General features: G+C 50.9%; 1 protein-coding gene and 1 long non-coding RNA gene across 2 annotated transcripts; both read right to left on the reverse strand.

Annotated features, from left to right (window-relative positions):
- Positions 1 to 1,547: 1,547 nt before the first annotated feature.
- LOC120227972 (olfactory receptor 10AC1-like) lies at positions 1,548 to 7,011 on the reverse strand. Its single transcript, XM_039226057.1, has 2 exons — positions 6,989 to 7,011; positions 1,548 to 2,533 (listed from the first exon to the last, which is right to left on the reverse strand). Exon 2 carries the CDS (start codon positions 2,523 to 2,525, stop codon positions 1,548 to 1,550), a length of 978 nt encoding a protein of 325 aa, XP_039081988.1. The 5' UTR covers positions 2,526 to 2,533; positions 6,989 to 7,011.
- An 11,693-nt stretch (positions 7,012 to 18,704) lies between these two features.
- On the reverse strand, positions 18,705 to 19,606 carry LOC120227973. The gene is made up of 2 exons (XR_005527381.1): positions 19,464 to 19,606; positions 18,705 to 19,008 (listed from the first exon to the last, which is right to left on the reverse strand). It is a non-coding gene; the product is annotated as an uncharacterized LOC120227973 (long non-coding RNA).
- Positions 19,607 to 23,744: the final 4,138 nt, after the last annotated feature.

The following is a 23,744-nucleotide window of genomic DNA, read 5'->3' on the forward strand; positions in this document are numbered from 1 at the left end:
AACTCACAAACCATGAGATCATGAACTGAACCAAAATCAAATGGAGGACACTCTACTGACGGTGCCACCCAGGCGCCCCCAGGGTGCCAGCAATTGTGATTGACGGGACAACAGAGAGGGGGCTGTCCTAGTCTGCTCCACAGACTGGGGGGCTTTTGAACAACAGGTAATGCTCACCAGATACTGCAAAGATCAAGGTGCTGGCAGACTTTGGGTCTGTTGAATACCCGCTTCCTTGTTCACAGACGGAGGCTTTCTTGCCGTGGCCTGACCCAGGGGAAGGGGTGCGTGAAGGAGTTCGCTGGAGTCTCCTTTATAAAGGCACTAATCCTGTTAAAGAGGGCTCCACCCTTGTAATCAGCATCACATGGGCGATTAGGTTTGCATGTAATGATTTAAAGGGGAAGGTGGGGGACAAAAACATTCGCTCTAAAGCAGTATTTGGGTTGGTCGCTAACCAACACAGGGCATTTTCACACATGGAATGAGAGGAAGCGTGCAGCAGGGGCAGGAAGCCGGGTGAGCAAAGGCAGGAAGCAAGCCTCTAGCTTCGCAAACAGGAGAACCAGCTGTAGTTCATTTTACATATAACCAGGTGCGCAAACCTGAAGCAGCAGCTTGATGAAGTTTTGAGCACATATCTACCCATGTAATTACCACCCAGATCAAGATCCGGAACATCTCCAGTCCCCGGACCACCCCTGTGCCTGTGCCAACCCAGAGCCTTCTCCAAGGGAACCACTATTATATCACTGTCATTGGCTTAGTCTGTCATTGGCCTTTACGTACATGGAGGCATTCGGTTTGTACTCTGTGGCCTTGCTTCTTTTTTTCTTCCAAATGTTTATTTATTTTTGAGAGAAAGAGAGAACAGAACACGAGCAGGGGAGGGGCAGAGAGTGAGGGAGACACGGAATCCAAAGCAGGCTGCAGGCTCTGAGCTGCCAGGGCAGAGCCCCATGTAGGGCCTGAACCTACGAACTTCAAGATCCTGACCTGAGCCGAACTTTGACGCTCAACCAACCGGGACACGCAGGCAACCCCATCATGTGACTTTGCCACAAGTTGTTTGTGTCTATTCCATGTTCACAAACATCTGGATTATTTTCAGTTGTGTATTATAAATAATGGAGCCATAAACTTGTACATTTTAGCACCCATTTCTCTTCAAAAGATACTGTGAGGTCAGAATTGAGAGCAGTTGTTCTCAACCAGGGTGATTTCGCCCCTTCCCCCAGGTGACATTTGGCAACGTCTGATGACATTTTTGATGATCTCAACTGAGGGGGGGGGATGGTGGCATCTACAGGGTAGAGACAAGGGGTTGCTGCTAGACAGTCTCCAGTGCACAGCCACCACCGAGAACTGTTGAACTTGAAACGCCCAGAGAAGCCAAGGAACTGGGCTCGAGTCTGATTTTGGAGTCCTTGTATCGCTGGGCTCAGGTTTATGTCCAGCACGTCTTGGGGAGCCACAGATGGTTCTAGAATGTTGAGGCTCCCCTCGATGGGGGAGATTTCGGGACAGACACCATTTGGCATGCAGCTTTAGCTGATGTCAGCCTGGAGGACGTTCCCTGACGTCCTGCTGCCGACCGCCCGCCACAGGGCGCCCTGCACGTCCCGGTTCCGTAGCGTGTAGATGGCAGGGTAGAGCAGCGGCGTGAGGTTGATGTAGATGAGCGACACCAGCTTGTCCTCCTCGAGGGAGCGGCTGCTCAGGGGTCTGGCGTACATGGCCGTGGCGCAGCCGTAGTGGAGCACGGCCACGGTGAGATGTGACGCCACCGTGTTGAAGGCTTTGCGGCGGCCTGCGACGCCCCCGACCCGCAGGATGACCACCAGCACCCTGGTGTAGGACAGCAGGATCAGGACCAGCGGCAGCACCAGCAGCAGCAGGCAGGCGGCCAGCAGGACCTGCTCCTGCAGGTCATGGTCCCCGCAGGCCAGCACCAACACGGCCGGGAGGTCACAGAAGACGTGGTTGACTAAGCCCCCCTGGCAGAAGGGCAGCTGGAAGATGGCTCCGGTGAGGCCCAAGGCCAGGAGGGAGCCCCCGGCACAGCAGGAGGCGAGGAGGCCCCAGCAGAGCCCCGCGGTCATGAGCCGGGGGTAGTAGAGAGGGCGGCAGATGGCCAGGTAGCGGTCCAGCGCCATGGCGGCCAGCAGCAGGCACTCGGAGCCTCCGAACGCCACGAAGAGGCCCATCTGGGCAGCGCAGGTGGAGCGGGCCACCGCCTGGCCCCCCGGGGGCAGCAGGAAGCCAGCGAGCATGCGCGGAGTCAGCACCAGCGTGTAGGCCACCTCGACGGCTGACAGCGCCCCTAGAAAGAAGTACATGGGAGTGTGCAGGGCCGGGTCCCCGACGGCCAGGCCCAGGATGAGCAGGTTTCCCGCCAGCGTGGCCAGGTAGAGCGGCAGGAGGAAGGCGAAGAGCAGCAGCCGCAGCCCCTGGGGCCACCCGGAGAAGCCCAGGATCACGAACTCCTGCGGAGCCGTCCAGTTTGACCCAGGCCAGGGGCTCATGTCAGGACCTGAGGGAGGACAGGTGTGCAGGCGGGAGAGGAGGGTTGCAGTGACACACCCCTCCCAGAAACACATGGCCTTCACCTCTCCGAGGTTCGGCCCCCATCCCCACTCCACCAGGGACGCAGGGCTTTCTCCCCAAGATGGCACCTTCCGCCCCCCCACCCCCCCATGAGTCCTCCAAGGAATGCAGGTGTCTGCAGCCACCGTCCCCTCTCTCTCTGACTTCCGTGGCCCGTGCTCTTCCAGGCACCCCCATGTCTTCTGCACACCTGTCCACCCACCTCCTGTCCTAAGCCCACCAAGAGTCAGGCATCCGTATCCCAGCCTTCATCCAGGAAGGTAGGGTCTGGACACCTGAGTGGACAATGGCCTTGAGGGTTCAGATTCCTAAAGAGACAAGCTCTTCCCTGAGTGACTACTTCTGGGGGACAGAGATGCCGGCTCCTGAGACAAAGCCCCAGGGTGTGGGGCTGGAGAAGCCCCAGAGTGTCCTGTCCACAGAGGCCCATCCTGTCCCCTTCACTCGCCTGTCCAGGGGGGATGCCCCCCTCCTCCCGCTCTCTGCAGATAGACCACTCACCCTTCTGCCCTCACCTGCCCTGGCCATTGTCCTCAGTCTTATTTCTGTTTTCATAGCTGGGCTCAGGACATCCCCACGGTAATCCATGACTCAGTCACGGGGGAAGGTGTGCAGCCACTCTGGGTGATGGACAGCACCCTAGCCCGTGGCCTAAACCGTGACCTTCAGCCCCAACCCACCCCGAGACCCATCCCCTTCTAGCTGAAGACCCTCCGCCCTTCCACCCGCACTGCTTACCAGCACTGCCAATTCAACCTGTGCTGAACTAATGCACCATTTCTCCAGGAAACTTCCAGGCCTTCTGCAAAGGCAGTGAGCCCCAGGCCCGAACTGGGAATGGAAGCCACATGGAAGAGCGCGCCTCCCTCCGGTGTGACTGTGGCGCCATGTCGGTTCCCAGCTCATGGGCCACACACTCCCCGCCCCCCCCCGGGGCCCTCCGGCCTTCTCTCTCCAGAATGATCACGGCAGACCCTGGCTGGCCCTCCCGCCTCCAGCACCGCCAACCCGATGCCCCTCTAAGCTGCAGATGATGATTCTTGGCCGACCTCTCCCCTCTCTGCCTCGCAGATCACGCGAAGTCCTCAGCACAGCACGCGCGCCCCTTCCGCCCTTCCCGGGGCTCAGCATTCGACCCACGGATTCAGGTGGATGGCGCGGCTCACCTTTCCTGGGCCGGGCAGGCCTGTCCTTGCCTCCTGGGCAGACCACGTCACCCACAGGGAGTCACTGGACGGCTCCATCCTCCCCGGAGCTGAACTCACAGGCTGCATCTGGGTGGGGACCCCGGCCCCCAGCAGCTTTGGGCCATCCTCTCTTTCCACGGTTGTTACTATGGTGACTGCACTAAACTCGGTCCCCTGGGATCAGAGATTTGAGTTGTGCTTGCTGTTTATTGAACTACTGCAAGCAAGGCGTTACTCAGTCCCCACTTCTCCCACATGTGTGCATCCGTTTGCATCCCTGTGATGTCCCTGAGTTTCTGGGCCTGCAAGTGCCCCCCCACCATCTGCTGGATCCTCCCCTAACATACTCCTCAGTGCTGCCATCAACCTGAGATGGAGGACACTCAGTCATCCTCAGGGCCAGTCCCCCCCAGTCTGCCAGAGTCCTGTCCATCTCCCTGCCCCGCCGCCCGAAGTCCTGCCTTCCCCTTCATTCACTCAACTCACAGACATACCCTTCTTCTTTCTCTTCAGACACCCAGATCCTTAAAACCGTACCCCTCTGAGGCCTCCATGCAGCTCACCTTCCCTGAGCCGCCTCAGCTGCCAGAGGGAGTCACCGCCTCCAAGCCTCACGGCTACATCCACACGATGGGCGACCGCCAACCCCCTCAAACCACCTGCTCAGGCTGATGTGGATGCTCATGGGCGCCTCCCACCGGCAAGCGAGCCGCCCTCCCATTTAACCAGCATGTATTCTTGTGGGAGGCTGCTCGTGCATCAAGGGCATTTCTACGGAGCACCGGCCACCACCACAGACCCCAACCCTGACTGTCTATTATGTGACAGTGTCCTCCCCTGAAAGAGGAGAGAGTGGGGCCAGATCCCCTTTCAAGTTTCTTCAAGTCCTGATATTGTCTGCTTCCACCGAAAGGCGTGTGTGTGTGTGTGTGTGTGTGTGTGTGTGTGTGGTTACACTTTTATGCCCAAGGTAAACAGTTTTCTAAAGATTTTTTGCTGTGGGGGCGCCTGGGTGGCTCAATCGGTAGAGTGTCCAACTCTTGGGTGCAGCTCAGGACATGATCTCACAGTTCATGAGTTCAAGCCCAGCATCGAGATCCTCGATGGTGGTGCAGAGCCTGTTTGGCCTTCTTTCTCCCTCTTTCTCTGCCCCTCCCCCGCTCACTCTCTCCGTCTCTCAAGATAAATAAACTTCAAAAAACTGAAAGGTATTTTGATGTGTCAAGAGACCAGGAAGAAGTTGGAAGGCCATTGAGTTGATCTGGAATTCTACATCAGTACGGGAGGCTTGACATGAGGCCTAACTGCTGGCATCAATTTATGGGTCTTCAAGAACCTCAGACCAGTATACATATCAAAACAACTCTTTCTAACCATGCCAGGGTGTGTGTGTGTCCATTTGCACATGTGTGTGCAGGGCACGGTGGGGTGCCTTCTGCCTTGTCGCCCAGATCACAGGGATGCTGGGGGCTGAGCAAGGAGCTTTGGTTTCTTGTCTTGTCAGTGACATTGCCCAACCCCCAGCTTCTCCGTGGGGCTCAGATTCCTCGTCTGTCACCCTTGATGGGGGACACGGGCACTGTGGCCCCAGGATGCAATTTTGTAACCCTCACCCCCACTCCTGCCCCGGGCAGAGCCTATCTTTTGTTCCTCCTGGAGCCGGATGGCCCAGCAGCACAAACAGGGCCTCTGGGCTCACACACACCTGCCCTGTCCCCACTGTGTCACTGACCGACAGTGGCAGCTTGGAGGTTTTTTCCTCACCCAGCAGCCTCCTCAGCCCCACAGAACTGTCGTGGTGACTGTCATGTCTCCCAGCACAAAGCGCCCAGTGCGGTGGGAACTGTTACTGTTATGGACCAAATCACCGCCCTATCCTGTCGTGCGCTTCCTGCTGCCTGTGCGCCGGGGACGTCCTGCCTGGCCCAAGATGTCTAGATGGGGGTGTTGTCTGGAGCGATCAGACAGCGCGTGGCAGGGAGGGAGGTGTTGGGGACCGAGGCGGCGGACCAGTGTCACCTGGCCTATCTGTCCTGATTCCGAGACCCCGAAGCCTTCAAGCGTCCAGCCTCTCCTTCTCTTCCCCAAGGGACTCCACCCCCGCCTGCAGCTCTTCCTCCACGGCCTCCTGGAAAGTCATCCACGGACCGGTGTCGCCCCCAACCACCCTTCATTGGCAACACCCCCATATTCCCTCCAGAGGCCGACAGGAGTGGGGGAGCAGGATCACAACAGCGGCGTGGCTGTCACAATCGCTGCCGGGTGTCCATCCCTCACGGTGTGCAGGCCAACTCTAAAGGCCCTGCGTGCACAGCATTCCTGAACATCGCAAGACCGCTGTGAAGTAGTCATGTCACCATTACTACTAATTTACAGACGGGGAGGCTGAGATCCAGGGGAGTCACACAGCATCTCCCTTAGCCAGAGGTCCCCAGGTCTGTCTGATTTCACAGTCTCTGCTCTTAAGTAGCGAGAGAGCCTGCTCTCCTGCCTTGGCTGGCGGTCCTTCCCCACCCAGACGACGGGAAAGCGGAAAGGGGACTGGTAGAGAGAGAAGGAAGCAGATTCAGAGGTGCAGAAACAGAACGAGGCGTGCGACCAGGGACAGGCAGGGGCAAGCCTGCTGTGGGCAGCAGGGGACAAATCGTCCCCACCCCAAGTGGCTCGTCAGACTCTGGGCTGACAGAGACAGAGACAGAGACAGAAAGGGAGACAGAAAGAGAAAGACAGAAGGAGAGGAAAGAGAAAGAGACAGAGAAACAGAGAGAGAGAGAGAGAGAGAGAGAGACAGAGTGGGGAGAGAGATAAAGAGACAGAAAGAGAGGGAGAGACAGAGAAACAGAGGGAGAGTTGGAAGAGACAAAAAGACAGAGAAACAGAGATGGCGAGACAGACAGAGACAAAGACACAGAGAGGAGGAGAATCTCCCAGGTCCTCCCGGGGCCTTCTGAACCCGAGACCCCTCCTCCATGGGTTTCCTCTCTCCCACAAACCTGGACTTCACTTGGGGCTTTGCACTCAGTCCCTGACACCCACACCCCACCTTCATGTCTCTGTTGGAGAAAAAGAAAGACCAAAGTTTGAAAATCCATTTAAAGGAGACAGCCAGACTCGGGGCCCCCAGACCCTGAATCACAGCCTGAATTAAACCCTCAGCTCCTCAGCTGGCCAGGTGCTGTGCTCACCCTGCTAACCTGGCGGGACACGGTTCCCAGCGGTGACGCCTAGGAGGGAAGCCATTGAGTCTGGGCTGAGCAGGCGACAGCATCTTGGGTAGAAGTGCCAGTTCCGACCATCACGATGTGGAGCCCGCAGGCCTTATGGGCGCCCCCCCATACCCCCATCTCCTGCACACACTTCCCACAAGCCTCGAGGAGGCCTGCTACCGTCTCCCACTTGTCCCTGACCTTGCGCACCTGCTCTGTATCAGAACATCCCTCCCTACCTGGAAAGCTACTCACTCTTCTCAGCCCAGCTCAAACAGCAGTAGGAAGTAGCGGTGGACTGTGGAAGGATTTCACGGAGAATGGGGAGCAGACCTACTGCATCACATCCACCCCCCTCTTCTCCCGTGACCTCCACCTCTGTTCCCAGGGACTCTCTCAGTAAGAAAAGAGTTAATAGGAAACTTAATAGGTTTCCCAGGGCCCACTTAAGGGTCTGGCTTCCTGCGAAGCCCCAGTGGCTCATTAGTGATCTCCATGCGGTGTGGTGCCTGAGGACCATGGTGGTCTCAGAAGGCTGGGGGCTGAGGGATGAGTTGGGGGAGGACTTGGGAAATCTGAACGAGGGTGTCCTGAGAGAGTCTGAAACTTCTGGGCCAAGGGGACAGAGGCCGCCTCCCTGCAGGGATGGAGATAAAATGGGACGGGGAGAGAAGAAGTAGCCCAGAGTAGCATGGTGGACAACTCATTAGAGAGAGGGGAGGAAAGTGTCAGCTCTCTCCACATTTCCCCAAAGTTTGCAATAAGGGGTGGCCAGCAGGCTGGAGATCTCAGGATGAGGTGACTGGTTTAGTGGATGGGGGTGGGCATCTTTGCCACCGCCACCACCACCATCACTGGAAAATACCCAGTGCTGAGCAACAAAACCCAATGACACAGACATCTTGTGTTCTCGTTGCCCATTTGCAGAGAAACTTACAACACTGCAAAACACATGGTTTTGTATCCTACGAGTCCCATTTAACGTTGACTTACACATGTTTTCCATTTATTTCAGTCTTCTTAACTATTTTAAGCATTAATTTTATTCATTTTTAAAAATATATATATTTTGAGACAGAAAGAGAGAGAGAGAAAGTGAGAGAGCAGGGTAGGGGCAGAGAGAGAGGCTGAGAGAATCCCCAGCAGGCTCTGCACTGTCAGCACAGAGCCCAGTGAGGGTGGGGGTTGATGTCACAAACTGTAAGATCATGACCTGAGCCAAAGCCAAGACTTGGACACTGAACCAACTGGGCCACCCAGGTGCCCCTAATTTTATTTTTTCAATAAAAAAATTTTTTAAAATGTTTATTCACCCTTGAGAGACACAGAGAGACAGAGCACGAACAGGGGAGGAGCAGAAAGAGAGGGAGACACAGAATCTGAAGAGGCTCCAGGCTCTGAGCTGTCAGCACAGAGCCTGATGTGGGGCTCAAACCCACGAACCACAAGATCATGACCTGAACTGAAGTCAGACGCTTGACTGACTAAGGCACCCACGGGCCCCTTTTCTTATTAAAAAAAATTTTTTTTAATGTTTTATTTATTTCTGAGAGAGAGAGAGAGCGTGAGCAAGGGAGGGTCAGAGAGAGAGGGAGACACAGAATCCGAAACAGGCTCCAGGCTCTGAGCTAGCTGTCAGCATAGAGCCCGATGCAGGGCTCGAACCCACAAACCATGAGATCATGACCTGAGTCGAAGTCGGATGCTCAACCGAGTCACCCAGGCACCCCGATTTTCTTTTTTAATATGAAATACTTGTTTCAGATTTCAAAGGGTGTAAAAGAATAGCCTGTCCCAAGAACCCTGCCTCTAAGCTCATGCTTCTGGATGAATATCAGGTCCCTGTTTCCCCTTGCAGAGACAGCCTAGGGATACCTGGACAGCATGCACACGTGTGTGCTATTTGCTGCTTTGAAGTGACAAAATACGAGCAGTGTCCCAAACTATTATGTATATGTCCTCTTTCACTGAGCAGATCTTGGAAATTATTCACTATCCGTGTATTTTTAGTGTATTTAACAAACACTTATGTAGTGTTTACTATCTACTAGACACTGTTCTATGGTGACACAGAAATATTGATCCATTCAATCTTCACAAAACCCTGTGGTGCAGGTACCAGCCTCACCCACCAAGGCACAGAGAGGTGGAGTGATGTGCCCGTGGCCGCAGCCACTAGTGGGAGGTGGCATGCTGATGTGGGAAGTGTATCCAGAGGTCTGCTGTGCGACCTCTGACCGTCCTGTACCACTTAGGTACAACAAACAGGGTCCTCATCCCCATCACCCCCACTGCATACGTGCCATCATGTATTTAACAAGTCCCTATTGAAGGGTATCTGGATGCTTTCTGATCGTTGGCCGTTACAACCAAGACTGAAATAAATATCCTTGTCTACGTGGTATGTGGCATGTGTGCAAATAATTAGGATCAACGGGTTTGCACATCTTAAACTGACTTAGCTGTTTTGCTGGTTATTGACATATTCCAATCCATCGTTATTATAGCACCAGGTGCTTCCGTCTGCAATATACGAAAATACCTGCTCCTCCACATGGTCACTGCCAGGCTGCTGTCAGGTCATTTGTCCTTGATTATGCAGAAATGCATAGTCTCCAGATAATTTTAATTTGTTCTTCTCCATGACTGAAGCTGACCCTCTTTTCCTATTTTTAAATGACATTTGCATTTTTGGCATTGTTCATTCATATTCGTTCCCATTTTTTCTGTTTGCTTGTGGCTCTTAGCTTCTTATTGCCTTATAATCAAAAAGAGTTCAACTTTGCCCCATAGGAAGAACTGTAAATTGTTTTCTTGCTTTGCTGTGTCTTCTGATATTGTTTACGATGGGTTTTGCCCTGGAAAACTGTTTTATTTCAATGTAGTCAGATTCATCAATATTTTCTTTTGTAGCTTCTGGGTTGCACATCACCAGAAATTAAACCAGAAATTACGATGTCCTCCTTTCCTTCTCAAGGATTTGTGGTTTGATTCTTTTTTCAACAATCAAGTGCTTAATTGATGCACAATTTACCCTGTTAAGATGTGGGGTATGAGTCCAATGTTATTTTTTACCAGGTGTTAGTCATCATTAAAAAAAATAAGCATTATATGGGGCACCTGAGTGGTTCAGTCGGTTGAGCATCTGACTCTTGGTCTTGGCTCGGGTAATGGTCTCTTGGTTCGTGGGATCGAGCCCTGCATTGGGCTCCCCGCTGATAGCTTGGAGCCTGCTTGCAATTCTCTCTCTCCCTCTGTCTCTGCCTCTCCCCTGCTCGTGCTCTCCTTCTCTCTCTCTCAAAATAAATGAGTAAACTTTTTTATTTTTAAAAAGCATTATAATAGACATATGATAGACTTACAGAAAACTACACGGAATAATGTACAGTTAAATTTTCACAGAGTGAAAAATAGAGCATTGCCAGAATTCCAGAAATCCTCCTCACCCCCTAGCCCACTACTGTCCTCCTTCTTCCCTAAGGGAAAATAATATATTTTTTAGCACCTTATATTAGTTTTGCTTCTTTTTGAACCCAAAAGCACATATTCTTTTGTGTCTGGTGTCAAAGAAAAATGTAAAGACATATAATTAACCATCAGCATGCTGTTTACTTATATACAGTGAAGACCAAACCATGGACTGAGTCCTAAATAAGGAAAAAAGGGTGGGGGGGAGGAGGAGGAAGTGGTGGAAGAAGAGGAGGAAGATTTAAATTTTAAAAAGAGGAAAAGGAAAGAGCGAACACTGCAGAGTCTGAGAACAGTGAACATTGAACATTTGGGGGGGCACACTGATTAGCCATGAACTAGCAAAGAGGTCAGATCAATCTGTCCTGACACAGGCTGAGGAGTGGCATTGGGAAAACCGATTTCAGTTGTTTGCGGACTCACCAGGAAACCCTGAGAGATTAGCTACAGAGAATAAGTGACAAACTATCTTTCTGTAACGTCTGATCTGTGATAAAAAAAAAAATTACCTGAAATTCATAGAAGCAGGAAAATATGACCCATAGTGAGGTGAAAAATCAATCAGAGCAAATCCAGAAATGACACAGATGACAGATTTAGTAGACAAGGACAGTGGGAGGGTTATTACAACTGTATTCCATATGTTCCGAAAGCTAGAGAACATCGATCATGCCACGGAGAGATGTGGAGATTATAAAAAAGGGGACAGTCAAACTTCTGGAAGAGAAAACAGCCATGTCCAAATGAAAAATACACTGGGTGGGATTAATGGTGTGAGACAGTGCAGGAGAGATCAGTGAACTTGAAGACAATGCAGTGGAAACTGTCCAAAATTAAATACAGAGAGGGAAAATAATGACTAAATAAAAATGAATCAGCAAGCTGTGAGACAGAGTCAAGTCACGTAGTAAGCGTGTACTTGGAATCTGAAGGAGTGGGGTGGGAAGAAAAGTATTTGAAGAAATAATGATTCCCAAATTCCCAAATGTAATGAAAACCAAATACACACATTCTGAGCACAAGGAATGTGAAGCAAACAATGAGACAGCTTAGGGGCGCCTGGGTGGCTTAGTCGGTTGAGCGTCTGACTTTTGCTTAGGTCATGATCTCGCAGTTCGTGGGTTCGAGCCCCGCGTCAGGCTCTGTGCTGACTGCCAGCTCAGAGCCTGGAGCCTGCTTCAGATTCTGTATCTCCCTCTCTCTCTGACCCTCCCCTGCTCACTCTCTCTCTCTCTCAGAAATAAATTAAAAAAAAACAAACAAAAAACAATGAGACAGCTTAAAATCAGTGACAGAAAGAAAATATAGAAAAATCTAAATTAAAAAAATGCATTCTATACAGAAGAATAAATGTAGGAGTGATCACCGAGTTCCTGTCAGCAAGCCTGAAGTCCCGAGCTTTAAAGGACTAAAAGGAAACAAAATAGGCTGTACCCAGTGAAAATATCTTTTTAGAACGGAGGCACTTAATAATTTCTGGATGTACAAAAGCTGAAGGAATTCATCAAGCAGCGAATCTTCTACAATGCATGGCTTATCGACGTTGGCAAAAACATCTGTAGAGCAGAAAGAGACTTCATTTGACAAGTGTACAAAGCTTTTGAAAATCTATGGCATTGGGAGTCTATGGTTATTAATTAATTGCCTTATTTATCAGGAGGTACTTTGTGAAAGCTGTTTCAACCTATCCTGTGTTATGAATCAGGAGCATCAACTGTGAGTTTCATTTGCTCTTCTGAACTTGGTCTTTGAAAATGTTCTCACCCATAATTGTTTCTTGATATCCATGGGGGCTAATTCTTCAATGACTTCGAACTTGGCATTGGCTTCTCAAATGAATGAACATCCTGAATGGTATTTGTGAGAGCTCTCAACTCTGAGAGATGAGGAAAACCACTCAAAGTCGCTTGCCTTGTTCTGAAATTGACTATTGATGTTGCTCGCAATGTCCTTGACCCTTCTTCTCACTAAGAGGCCAAATGGCTCAGAATATGTTTATCTTCTCTGTGCACATTTCTTTTTTTCAGCTGTCTCTGTCTTGATTTAATTAACCTGCCATTAGGTTGGTGGCTCTCTTTGCTTGGCTAGAAAGTTAGTTTAGTTGCAGCCTCATTTTTACTTATTTTTATTTTTGTGAAGACATTCTGATGCAATGAGATCATCTCTTTTCAGCTTTCTTATGTTTCTGACGCCCTCCTGTGAACTGGGTCTGGCCTGGTAAGGTCAGTGTTTATTGCACTCTCTGGCGTAGCTCTGGTTTGTTATGGTAAACACAATGCTTTGCCATCTAAGTCAATAACAAAATAATCTTTGCTCCACTAGGTCTAAAAAGTAAAGTATTTGAAGTTCACTTTTCTTCTTTTGGTCTCTGTTGGCAGCTGATTTTCGATGCACCTGCTTGACTCTGCCCAAGCAGCCATACGGAAGTGGGTGGTTGAGGTCACGGTCTAGTAACACTTGACTTCTGGACATTGAAATTTGAACCTGGCATATTTTCAGGTGTCACAAAATACTTTTCTTTGGATTTTTCTCAATCATTTAAAAATGCTAAGCCATTCTTATGTCAGGGGCAGTACAAAACCGTGTGGTGGGCTGGGCTTGTCAAATGGGCCACGGTTTGCGAACTGTTGGTTTAAAGAGAACATTAGAGTGCTGAGTTCTTTGATAGAAAAAGACCCCAAATCAAACTCAGCTTCCACCTCAAGGAACTAGAAAAGATATGGTAGATTAAATACAGAGTAAGCACAAGAAAGGAAAAAATAAAGATTGGAGCAGAAATCACCCAAAATAGGAAAACTAGAACAGTAGAGAAAATGAGTAAAACCAAAATTTTATTTTTTGCGAAGAGCAGTTAAGATGGACAAACCTCGGGGAACCTGGGTGGCTGACTCAGTGAGGTGTCTGACTCTTGATGTCAGCTCAGATCATGATCTCACGGTTTGTGGGATCGCGCCCCACGTTGGGCTCTGTGGTGTCAGTGTGGAATGGATAAGCCACACTTTTCTGTGTCTTTGCATGTCTTTTTATGTAAAACTGGATATTTTTTAAAAAATTTAATGTTTCTTTATTTTTGAGTGAGGGAAGGCGGGGGCAGAGAGAGAGGGAGACACAGAATCCAAAACAGGCTCCAGGCTCTAAGCTGAAGCACGGAGCCCAACATGGGACTCGAACTCACCAACTGTGAGATCACAACTGGAGCTGAAGACAGACGCTTAACCAACTGAGCCACACAGATGCCCTAAAACTGGATATTTTAAATAACAATGTGGCAACGAGATTCCCTCCCCCCTCCTCAGAGGTTTTCTTCTGTTGTTGTGCTGTTTATTTGGTGATTTTCTTTTATGAATTCTGTTAAGTCTGTATCCTTTGTTGTGAGAAGCCTCTGCTTGGTTATCCGAGTTTTCTGCAGATGGCTGGACAGTCCCTTAAAATGGCAAGTCTCTCAGGCTTTGGCAAGTGGCCCCTCATGTGCTGGGACCCCCCTCACTGCCACAGCGGTCAAGAACTGCCCTAGCCCTTACTTCCTGTTTGCTCAGTCTCCAGACCAAGCAGATGGGAGAGATAAACGTTGGCCATGCTATTTCCTGTGCGTGTGCGCAGCCTCCTAGATAAGGGGCAGTGAGTCAGAGCTTCTCAGTCTCCCAATTTTCCTTTCAACTTCTTGATCAGCCTCTTGTTTGCCTCAACTGATACCATCTCCCCAGTTAGCTACAATGTGACTGAAATGCCACTGTTTTTGACAAATGTCCCCAGGGATTGGGCTTTACTCCCATGTGAGCTCTCAATCAGGGAAAATAAGGACAATTCCTGTGGATGGGCGTTTCTGGGGAGCTGCCATTTGCGGAGTCTTGACAGTTCTCTGGGGATGGGGTTTCTGGGGAGCGTCAAGCCCATTGGGTCCCTCCAACGGCTGATTGCGAGGCTGCTGCCAGTTTTCACTGCTGGATTTCTGAGGCTGCTGGTTTTCCAGGATTCGGCCATTTTTCTAGAATAAAGTCTCGTCAGATTGTTGCAAGCCTTTGGTCACTTTCCGAAGTTCTGGAAACGTTTCTTGTGACAATTATTTTGTCAATGCTGTGCTGCTTTGATGGAACAGAAGATGTTCAGATGTCCTTATTCTTCCATAATGGAAGTGCTCGTCCCCTCAAGTTTACTCCTGATTAAATAATAAATGGGGGGGGGGATGGAAACTCCATTTATTTTGCTCTTGTAAAAATATTGGCCAAAAAGATGTTTAAAGTTTCCGAATCCAGAGCTGACAAAGATGAGAGGAAACCGGCTTTTTCTCACACACCACTGGTGGCAGTGTAGCTTTTCTAGAAAGGAGGCTTGGTACTTGTCCTTACAAATTGGAGTTGCAGAAAAATTCACGTTTTCCTGGTGGATCTGCCTGGGCCACAGATTCCACCCGGTTGCAGAGGGAGCACCGGTCACCCCGGCATGAGGGCAGGAGGGCTGAGAGGAAGAGAGTGGAGATACCTCCCCAAAACAGAGGCACGCAGTGCCACACAGTGCTGACCACACGTGGCCTCAACATGCGCAGGAACAGACAGGGAGGGAGGGAGAAGAGGGGCCGAGCCTTCCTGCCTAAGGAGGAGGGAGATGCCACGAGACTGCTGACTGGGCAAGAAGGGAAACGCAGGTGTCAGGGCAAGAGGACAGAGGGTTTGCGGCATGACTCTTGTGCACCTTTGAGAACCAGACCACAGAGGGGATGTAAACACCTTAAGCCAGTAGTTTGGTCCTGTGATCAATAGATGCCAAACTATCGAAGGCAAAAGTCAGTTAGAACACGCGCCTCCTTTTCTACAGGCCCAAGGTCCACACCCGGACCCAAAGGGGAGCCCAGGAGGATGGGAACGCCCCCTCGCGTGGGAGGTGCCCCTCCAGTTTTCATTTACAGCTGGGGAAATGGGGACCCAGATTTTGATGGGGGGCACATCTCAGAAGAGACTCTCCTGGGGAGGACAGGAGCCGGGTCTCTGTGCCTGTCGGGTATCTCTCGTTCTGCATTTCACATCCAGCCCCCACACTGGACCTCACTTACCCTGATTCTCTAGAGTGGCTCCGTGCCCGGGAGGGAACAGGGTCCTGAGCTGTGAAATGTTCTCCAGCTGGAGAGGCCTCCGTGGGTTCCCGATTCTTCCTAATGCTTCCCAGAGCCCTATTTGGGTATGGGGGGGGGGAGGGGGATGCCAGCCACTCCCCTGAAGCCCCTAGCCCAGTCCATATCCCCCAGGGGCTCTGAAATTCTCTACAGGGCAGACTGACCTGGGTGTATCACAGGGGTCTCCCTGACATAGTCCCGTGTCTGAAACTCTGTCTCCATCTCTGTCTTGGGGCTGGTCCACAGCGTCAGTGAGAAGGGGGTCCCCTCCTCTCCCCAAGACCCTCATCTCATCTCCTGCTTTTCCAAGACCCAAGGACCTGGAAGCAGATCCTGTGGAGGAAGAGCCCTCTGAGGGTCCTCCCTGTGTGGCTTCAGGGACCCCTCACCCTTCACTCCCCATCGAATTTGCAGGCAGGGGTCTGGATGTGAACGGACATTGTCATCAGGATGAACTGGCTGTCACAGCGAGTAAGCCCCCCAGAATTGCTGCCATGCAGAATGTGTTAGCTGTTCCCAGCCTCCCTCATTCTGGCCCCCAAGCCTCCACCTTTGGGTCACAGGGAACCTGAGCCTGGAGCCCACCCCTACCCCAGGTCACAACGGAAGTGCTCAGAGCCCAGGACTCTAAGGTGTGATGATCCCAGGCCATGGGCAGCAACCAGCCCAGAGACCCTGATCCCGTGGGAGGGCCTGGGTACCTCCTCCTCTCATAGAAAGCCATTTCTCCACTTCTGACCAAACCCCAAACCCGCTTGTCCTCTCTCGAGGGCTTGGATGTGTGTGCACGCACACACACAAACACACACACACACTCTCGTGGCCAGCAACTTATGGCTGAGTTTTTCTGCCTAATTAAGTCACCATTCCCACACTTGTCTTTGGAGGGTGATTCTTTCTTCTACTACCTTAAGATCTTTGTACTGTGTTTTTGAGAGATACTGAACTGAAATTGTTCCTTTCTCAGAATTTACTTTTCAGGGGCACCTGGGTGGCTCAGTTGGTTAAGCATCTGACTTTGGCTCAAGTCATGACCTCACAGTTGGTGAGTTCGAGCCTTGGATCAGGCTTGCTGTTGTTAACACAGAGCCTGCTTCAGATCCTCTGTCCCCCCCCCACACCTTTCCCCTCCCCTGCTCGTGCTCTCTCTCTCTCTCAAAAACAAACATTAAATTTTTTTTTTACTTTTCAGGTTTTGCAACCAGGCTATTCTGGTTTCCTAACACACATTTTCTATTCTTTAGGGGAGTCTATGTAAGATTGTCATTTATATTTTTCTAAAGTGTTTAGAAGGATTTGCTAATGAGGTGAACTGGGCCTGTAGATTTTTTGATGGGAAGATCTTAAACCTTAGATTCCATTTTTCGTGTCAGTTTCAGTAAGTTGTATTTTCTAGGAAGTTGTCCATTTTATCCAGATTTTCAAACTCTCTGGCATAGTGTTCATAATATCTTCTATGGGTTTTGAACTGATGTCTCACTCTCTTCCATCCTAATGGCTGAGGTGAGGAGAAAAGAGATGGATTTCCAGGCAGTGGAACACCATGAGCAAAACCCTAGCACAGCGACTCAATCAGCAGTTGAACCCCACACCTCCGTCGGTTTGGAGATTTGAGGCACATGCCCCAAGGGTATAGAGGGTCCCAACACCAGGTCCTGCTGATACTGGATAGGGCGTGGTGGGCAGAAGCAGCTGCCATTGACTGGATGGTTCCATCAGCCTGGGCTCCCAGAGACAACGTGAAGAGCAACCTTAGTCATGCTCTGGCCTGAAAACAGGGCACAACACCCATCCTGCAGGCTCCCCTGAGCCATTTGGGTGACGTCTCCTGCTGGCAGATATCTCCAAAAGTTATGCTCACTTGGGCACCTGGTGAAGCTGCTCCTCCACCAGCAGGACCCCAGCGCTGCCTGAGAGCCCAGGTTATAATTACCATCTGGCCCACCCATCCTATCTTATGCCAAGCTTGCTCTATCAGCACGGTCCTGACCTCTCTGGCCTCCAGCTAAGACCCCTGCCCCTTTTCTCAATGCCCCCATATCCACCTGGCTCCATGATCTGCTAAAAACAGATGTCATTGTGGGCCAGCTCCTTAGGCTTGGATGAAGCAGGGACCTACCGAGACAGTGGCTGGGACCCTCCACAGGCTGGAGCATAGCTGGCCATGGCCACGCTGCCATAAGGCCCAGAGACACCCACAGACACTAGAACACAGAACCAAAGAGAAACATGTCCTCGCTTTAAACTCAAAACTTAGCAGCGCCTGGGTGGCTCAGTCGGTTAATCGTCCGACTTCAGCTCACGTCATGATCTCATGGTTCGTGGGTTTGAGTCCCACATCGGGCTCTGTGCTAACAGCTCAGAGCCTGGAGCCTGCTTCAGATTCTGTGTCTCCCTCTCTCCCTCTGTCCCTCCCCCGCTCACACTCCATCTCTGTCTCTCAAAGATGAATAAACATTATAAAAAAATTTAAACTCAAAACTTAATTTAACAAATAGTGCTTCTTCACCTCTGAACAGAGGTAGGAGTTCCCCACTAGGAATGACTCATTTCTTTCACGGACCCTTCTATGTGTGTGTTATCTTCCATTTCAGCTTTAGGAACTAGGACTCTGGTATTTTTTTTTTTTTTAAGTTTTTTTTTTTTTTATTTCTGAGAGAGAGAGAGCGTGAGCAGGGGAGGGTCAGAGAGAGAGGGAGTCACAGACTGAAACAGGCTCCAGGCTCCGAGCTGGCAGTCAGCACAGAGCCCGACGCGGGGCTCGAACCCACGAACCGCGAGATCATGACCTAAGCGAAAGTCGGACGCTCAACCGACTAAGCCACCCAGGCGCCCCGTGGACTCTGGTATTTTTAAACAGTCTGATGTGATTGCCACTTTGGGCAATATTGAAGTGGGAGCTTGTGGCTGGAGCATCGGGGGGAGTCTCTCCAGACAGCACCCAGGGGACTCAATAATTTATGTCTATTCTTGACAACAAAATGTTTTTGAGAACTAAATGTGAGGCACACTCTCTGGTACGCATCGTGTAACACATTGCTGCTGCAGGAGCTTGTAAATTAGGTACGAGAAATAAAACGTTTAGCTGGCCAGGCCCTGGGGACTGGCCCTGAGAGGAAAGCAGCACGGTTGGCTGTAAGACAGAACTTTATTCCTAAATGGAGCTGGGGACTGTCCCCTGCCAGTGCTCTGACGCCCACCCCGGCCCCGACAGCTGCTGCTGAGCCTGAGAAGGGACAAGAAGTGGGTCTTGGGGGTGAGCTGTTTGAACTGAGGGAGGCCCCATGTCCCCTTACAGAGCCGCAGGCCAGCCGCCTGGGCTTTGGGCTGCGGCACCACTGCTGGCGGCCACCTCATAGCCCAGGAGGACATCCGGAGTGAGGAACTCGATTTGGGAGCACCCACTGCCCTCCGTCTCCTCTGGCTTGAGCACCTGGTGAAGGAGAACAGGTTGGGTTCCAGGAAGGGGCTTTCTGGTGCTGGCTGCAAAGGGGCCCCTGCTCCTCTGTGCGGTGGCAGTTCCTGGCGAGGCACTTAGTCCACGGGGTAGAAGGGAAACTGTCCCTGCCCCACAGCAAGGGCCCTCCAGGCCCGGCCTCTCGTCCCTCCCTCCCTTTCCTGTCCACCTGGACCCTTAGGGCAGAACCAGTCCCACCCTACCCCCATTTGTCCCCCGCTTTTATCTCGGTCCTTGTCTCTATTCTGTCCCACTTTCTCCTTATTCTTGCCCTTCATCTGTCGTTGTATCTCCCTGTCTCTGTCCCTCAGGCCCTCTCCCTTGATCTGTCTGCTCTCTCTGTGTGCCACCGACTTCTCTTGCCGTCTGCCCCGGCCCTCCTCTGTCCTCTTCCACTCTTCCCCCAAACCCCAACAACAGGCGGTTGCAACCTTGAAGCATGCTTTCCAGACCGTCCTGGCTTTTGGCATTGGCATCCGGGATGGGAGCGGCGGTGGCACGGGGGACGGGGACGAGAGGGAGCAGCAGCAGCAGCAGGACCAGTGGGCGCCACATGGCCAGGCAGGCAGGACGGCTGGCGAGGCGGTGAGGTCCGGGTGGTCAAAGCCCTTGCCGTTTGCCCAGGGACCGCCTCCCACTCCACCAACCTCCTCTACACCCCCTTCTCTCCCCTCCAACCCCCCCCCCACGAGACCTGCCCCTCAAGCCTAAGCCTCAATCACTCCTGACTTGCCCGCGGGCCGGCCTGTCTTCCCGCTCCCCTCGTGTCCGCCTGCTGCCCGGTCAGTGGCCTCCAGCTCCCCAAAGACAATTCTCGAAGGAGCGGCCCCAGAATCTACCGACCTCTCCTCCAGCCCGGAGTCCCTCCCCTCTGCCGACCACGGCTCGCTCCGAACCACGCCCCACTTCCGACCACGCCCCAGAGCATAGCCACGCCCCATTCATTGTTACGCGAACCCAGCCCTTCGCACAGCGACCACGCCCCCAGGACGTAGCCATGCACCACTATGGTTACGCACCACCCAACTGTCCACACAAAAGGACACGCCCCCAAGACACAACCACGCCCACCGCTTAACCACACCCCTAGAATCAAGGCAAACTTCCACCCTTGGCCACAGCCTGATCACAACAGGCCACGCCCCAGGGCAGAGCCACGCCTTTTACTAGTAGAGCAAGGCTCTGGAGACCCCTGGAGTGTGGGGACTCTCCTGTGTTCTGCTCGCGAAGTCCTGTGCCTTCTAGGTCCTTGGCCTTCCAGTTTGTCAGCTTGGAGAGCCCTTCCCCCACTGTGGTCTGGAAGATCTGTCCAGGTAGCACGCTGGGCACCCACGGGGACCACTGTCCTGTGCCCACTGTCCCCACACAACTTTATTTTGTCCAAGTTTTCAGTTGAGTCAGGAGGGTAAATCTGGTTCCCGTTTCTTCACAACGCCTAGTAATGGAAGATGACAAATCATTACCTTCTGAAGGATGGCCTCTTTATAGAAACTTACAAAATTTTATCTTCAGTATTCATAAATTTCACTTTAATGAAATATGGATATTTCCATATCTTTCCTGTTTGGAGCACCAGATGTTCTTTTGAGGTCATTTTGAGTTCCCCCCCCCAAATATATGAAATTAAGTACCCTTACCCCCAAGTAGTTCCTTCTCTGCATTCTGTAGTTTCCTGCACTTCAGAGATGCCTGCGAACTTGCCCAAGCCTCCATGTTTGTCCCCCCCCACACACACAATTTATTCTTGCTGAGGCACACAGTCCTTGCCACATAGTATCTCCCAGCTCATTAACCACTGGCTCATCTGAACTACTGAATACTGTTCCGTACTCAACATTTCACTTCTTTACTTATTCCTACCTCGCGTTACCAATACACTCATTTCTTTGAGGATGTTTATTTAGCGTAGGTGTGTCAGTCTGTACTTTTTTAAAAATGTTATTTATTTTGAGAGAGTGCATGCAAGCAGGGGAGTGGCAGACAGAGGCAGAGAGAGAATCCCAAAGCAGGCTCTGCACTGTCAGCACAGAGCCGGACATGGGGTTCAATCCCATGAACCAAGAGATCATGACCTGAGCCGAAGTCAAGAGTCGGACGCTTAAACAACTGAGCCGCCCAGGCGGCCCCAGTCTGCTTCGTAGTGGCTGGAGCCTCAGATGTCCCTCTGTCGGAGCCCCTTTTCTCCTGGGAGCCCCTGCCATCTTGCCTGCAGGAAAAGCCGGTCACACACTAGCTTCCCAGTGAGGGTTTCTGGAGAACCTGTCTGCCCCGAGGCTGGCAAAGCTGGTGTTGGCTTTCCCGTCTGTCCACCCCACCCAGACAACCATGGTGCAAAACGATCCCCCTTCCTTATTTTTAAACTAAACTACATCAAATGGCTTCTGTTGCCATGCAAACTTAGCTGTGGAGGCTCCTGCCAGGCCAGAGGACTGTCCGGTGGTACTGAGCTAACCACTTGCTTTCCTGTTCCACGGGCATCAGGTCAGGCGATTGTGTAGAGAAAAGAACAAGGTTTTGAAGCTGTGCTCAGCAGGTAGCATGATATATGCACCTGTCTCTTCAGTGTCCCTAGATGCCACCTGTTCCTTCATGGAGAGACCACAATTGTCCTGTCTTCCCTTGGAAGACTATTTTCTCCCCGTACTCTGCTCACAAGCCCACAACTCGACTCGTTCGCCAAATCTTACAGGAGTTCAAGAGTTACAGCAGTTTGATTTCTTTCATGTGAGAGGGAATTTACTTTTTTGTCATGATTACCACTGTGGCAACTGGGGTGGGGGAGATGTTACACGCTAGTTGAATTTCTTCATGGCCTCTGTAGAATTTGTTTTGGGGAATACCGTAACACTGTTGTGCAACAAGTCACACATTTCCCCTCTTTAAAGGGCTTAGCTGGGTGGACAACCTATCTGGGCATGATTTGGGATGGAGTAAAGGACAGTGGGTGAAGTTTCGCCCTCAGGTATGCGTGAGCTCGCATTAATGCCTCTGGCACATTTAAGAGACTTTAGGGAAAAAATCTGAAAAGTTAACTGACCTCAAGTTGAGCAGCAGTAAATATGGGGATCGCAGGGGGCAACCCCCACTCCTGATGAAAGAGGCAGGCTCTGGCTGGCATGGAAGGGGGGCCAAGGCCTTGCCTGATCACATGACTTGTGGTGAAGCCTGACAGACTCGAGAGAACAGGCAGCCAACGTGGGGACCACACCACCAAGCCCCAACTCCTTGATGACTGCACCTTAAGCAAGGCGTTCATGTTTACATGTCAAGCTTTGCCTGGTCAGTTAAAGGGGAAATCAAATCATGCGCACACAGTCTGCTCCATCCAATGTCATTACTCATCCCTGCTGTGCCCCTGAGCTCAACTAGCCCTCTTCCCTCCCCATGCCACCGAGCTCTTCCTTCTTATGATGGAAAATTTGTGCTGTTAACGGAGTATCTTACATTTGCTGAAAGGAAACCTTCTAAGTACAATTTCCCATCAAGTGAAACTCCCCATTCTATGCATTTACCTCCAAGCAAGGCCACCTCTATGACAGGAAGACAGAAGACGCACCCCAAATTCAGAAAGTGAAAAACAACTTGAGAAAATAGGAAATGTTTACACACATTAGTTCTTTATTGGAAGAGGCGGTTCAGACCCATTGATATATGCAAAACTGTAGGACGACAAAATAGGTCATGGGTCTGTCACCTTTTCAATTATTTTACTTAAAATATACTTTATATTAAGCTTTAAGGTCACAGTGTAGGAAATCTCTGTAGTTGCCTTTAAAACTACTCTTAAGGATGATTTCCTGCACCAAATTATGCAGGACTTTAATATACATGCAGAAAAATACACGTATCTTAAGTGCACAGAACACTCAGATATTCAGCACCCAGATTTAGAAACAGTATTACCAGCACCAGATAAATACCGCTTTTCAGCCTTGCCCGAGGCTGACATCCTGATTTCTAACTACATAGACAAGTTTTTCTGTTCTTATACTTTGTGTAGATGGAATCAGTGTGTGTGCTTCTGTGTCTGGATTCCCTCATTCAGCTCTGCAAAACAGAGTGATTATTGCAAGTACTTCTAGGTCACTTGTTCCCAGCGCCCTAGGCTTCTGCAGTGGAATACACCACTCCGGTTCATTCATTCCACTGCATGCATGCCTTCAGAGAATTGTTTCTTGCAGTTTTATGCCAAGAATATTCTAGTATGTCCTTTGGTTGTCATAAACGCACGTATCTGTGAGGTTTGGATTAAAAGGGCACGTGCATGTTCAAAGTGCCTGCTGTTCAAAATGGTCAGACCCGATGGCAACGCCCCCAGCAGGGCACACGTCCTGCTGCTCACATCCTTACCAAAACTGGATTCTTCTTCATGCTTTTCATCTTCACCATCCCAGTGGGTGGGGGTAGTACCACACGGTGCTCTCAATTTGCATTTTCCTGATTACTAATAACGTAACTGTTTCTGCTTATTATCTGTGCGTCCATTTTCTATTTTTTTCTTGTTGATTTGTAAATGCTTTTAAACTTTTTTTCAAAGTTTATTTATTTTGAGAGAGTGTGGAAGGGGCAGAGAGAGAATTCCAAGCAGTCTCTGCACTATCAGTGTAGAACCCTATGCAGGGCTTGAACTCACCAACCATGAGGTCATGACCTGAGCCGAAATCAAGAGTTGGATGCTCAACCAACTGAGCCGCCCAGGTGGCCTGTAAATA

This window comes from Hyaena hyaena, unplaced genomic scaffold (assembly GCF_003009895.1).
Source record: "Hyaena hyaena isolate Hyena2069 unplaced genomic scaffold, ASM300989v1 scaffold_20, whole genome shotgun sequence".
Classification (NCBI taxonomy): Eukaryota; Metazoa; Chordata; class Mammalia; order Carnivora; family Hyaenidae; genus Hyaena; species Hyaena hyaena.

Coding starts and splice junctions, on each gene's coding strand:
- LOC120227972 (XM_039226057.1), bottom strand. CDS start 2,525: ATGAGCCCCTGGCCTGGGTCAAACTGGACGGCTCCGCAGGAGTTCGTG.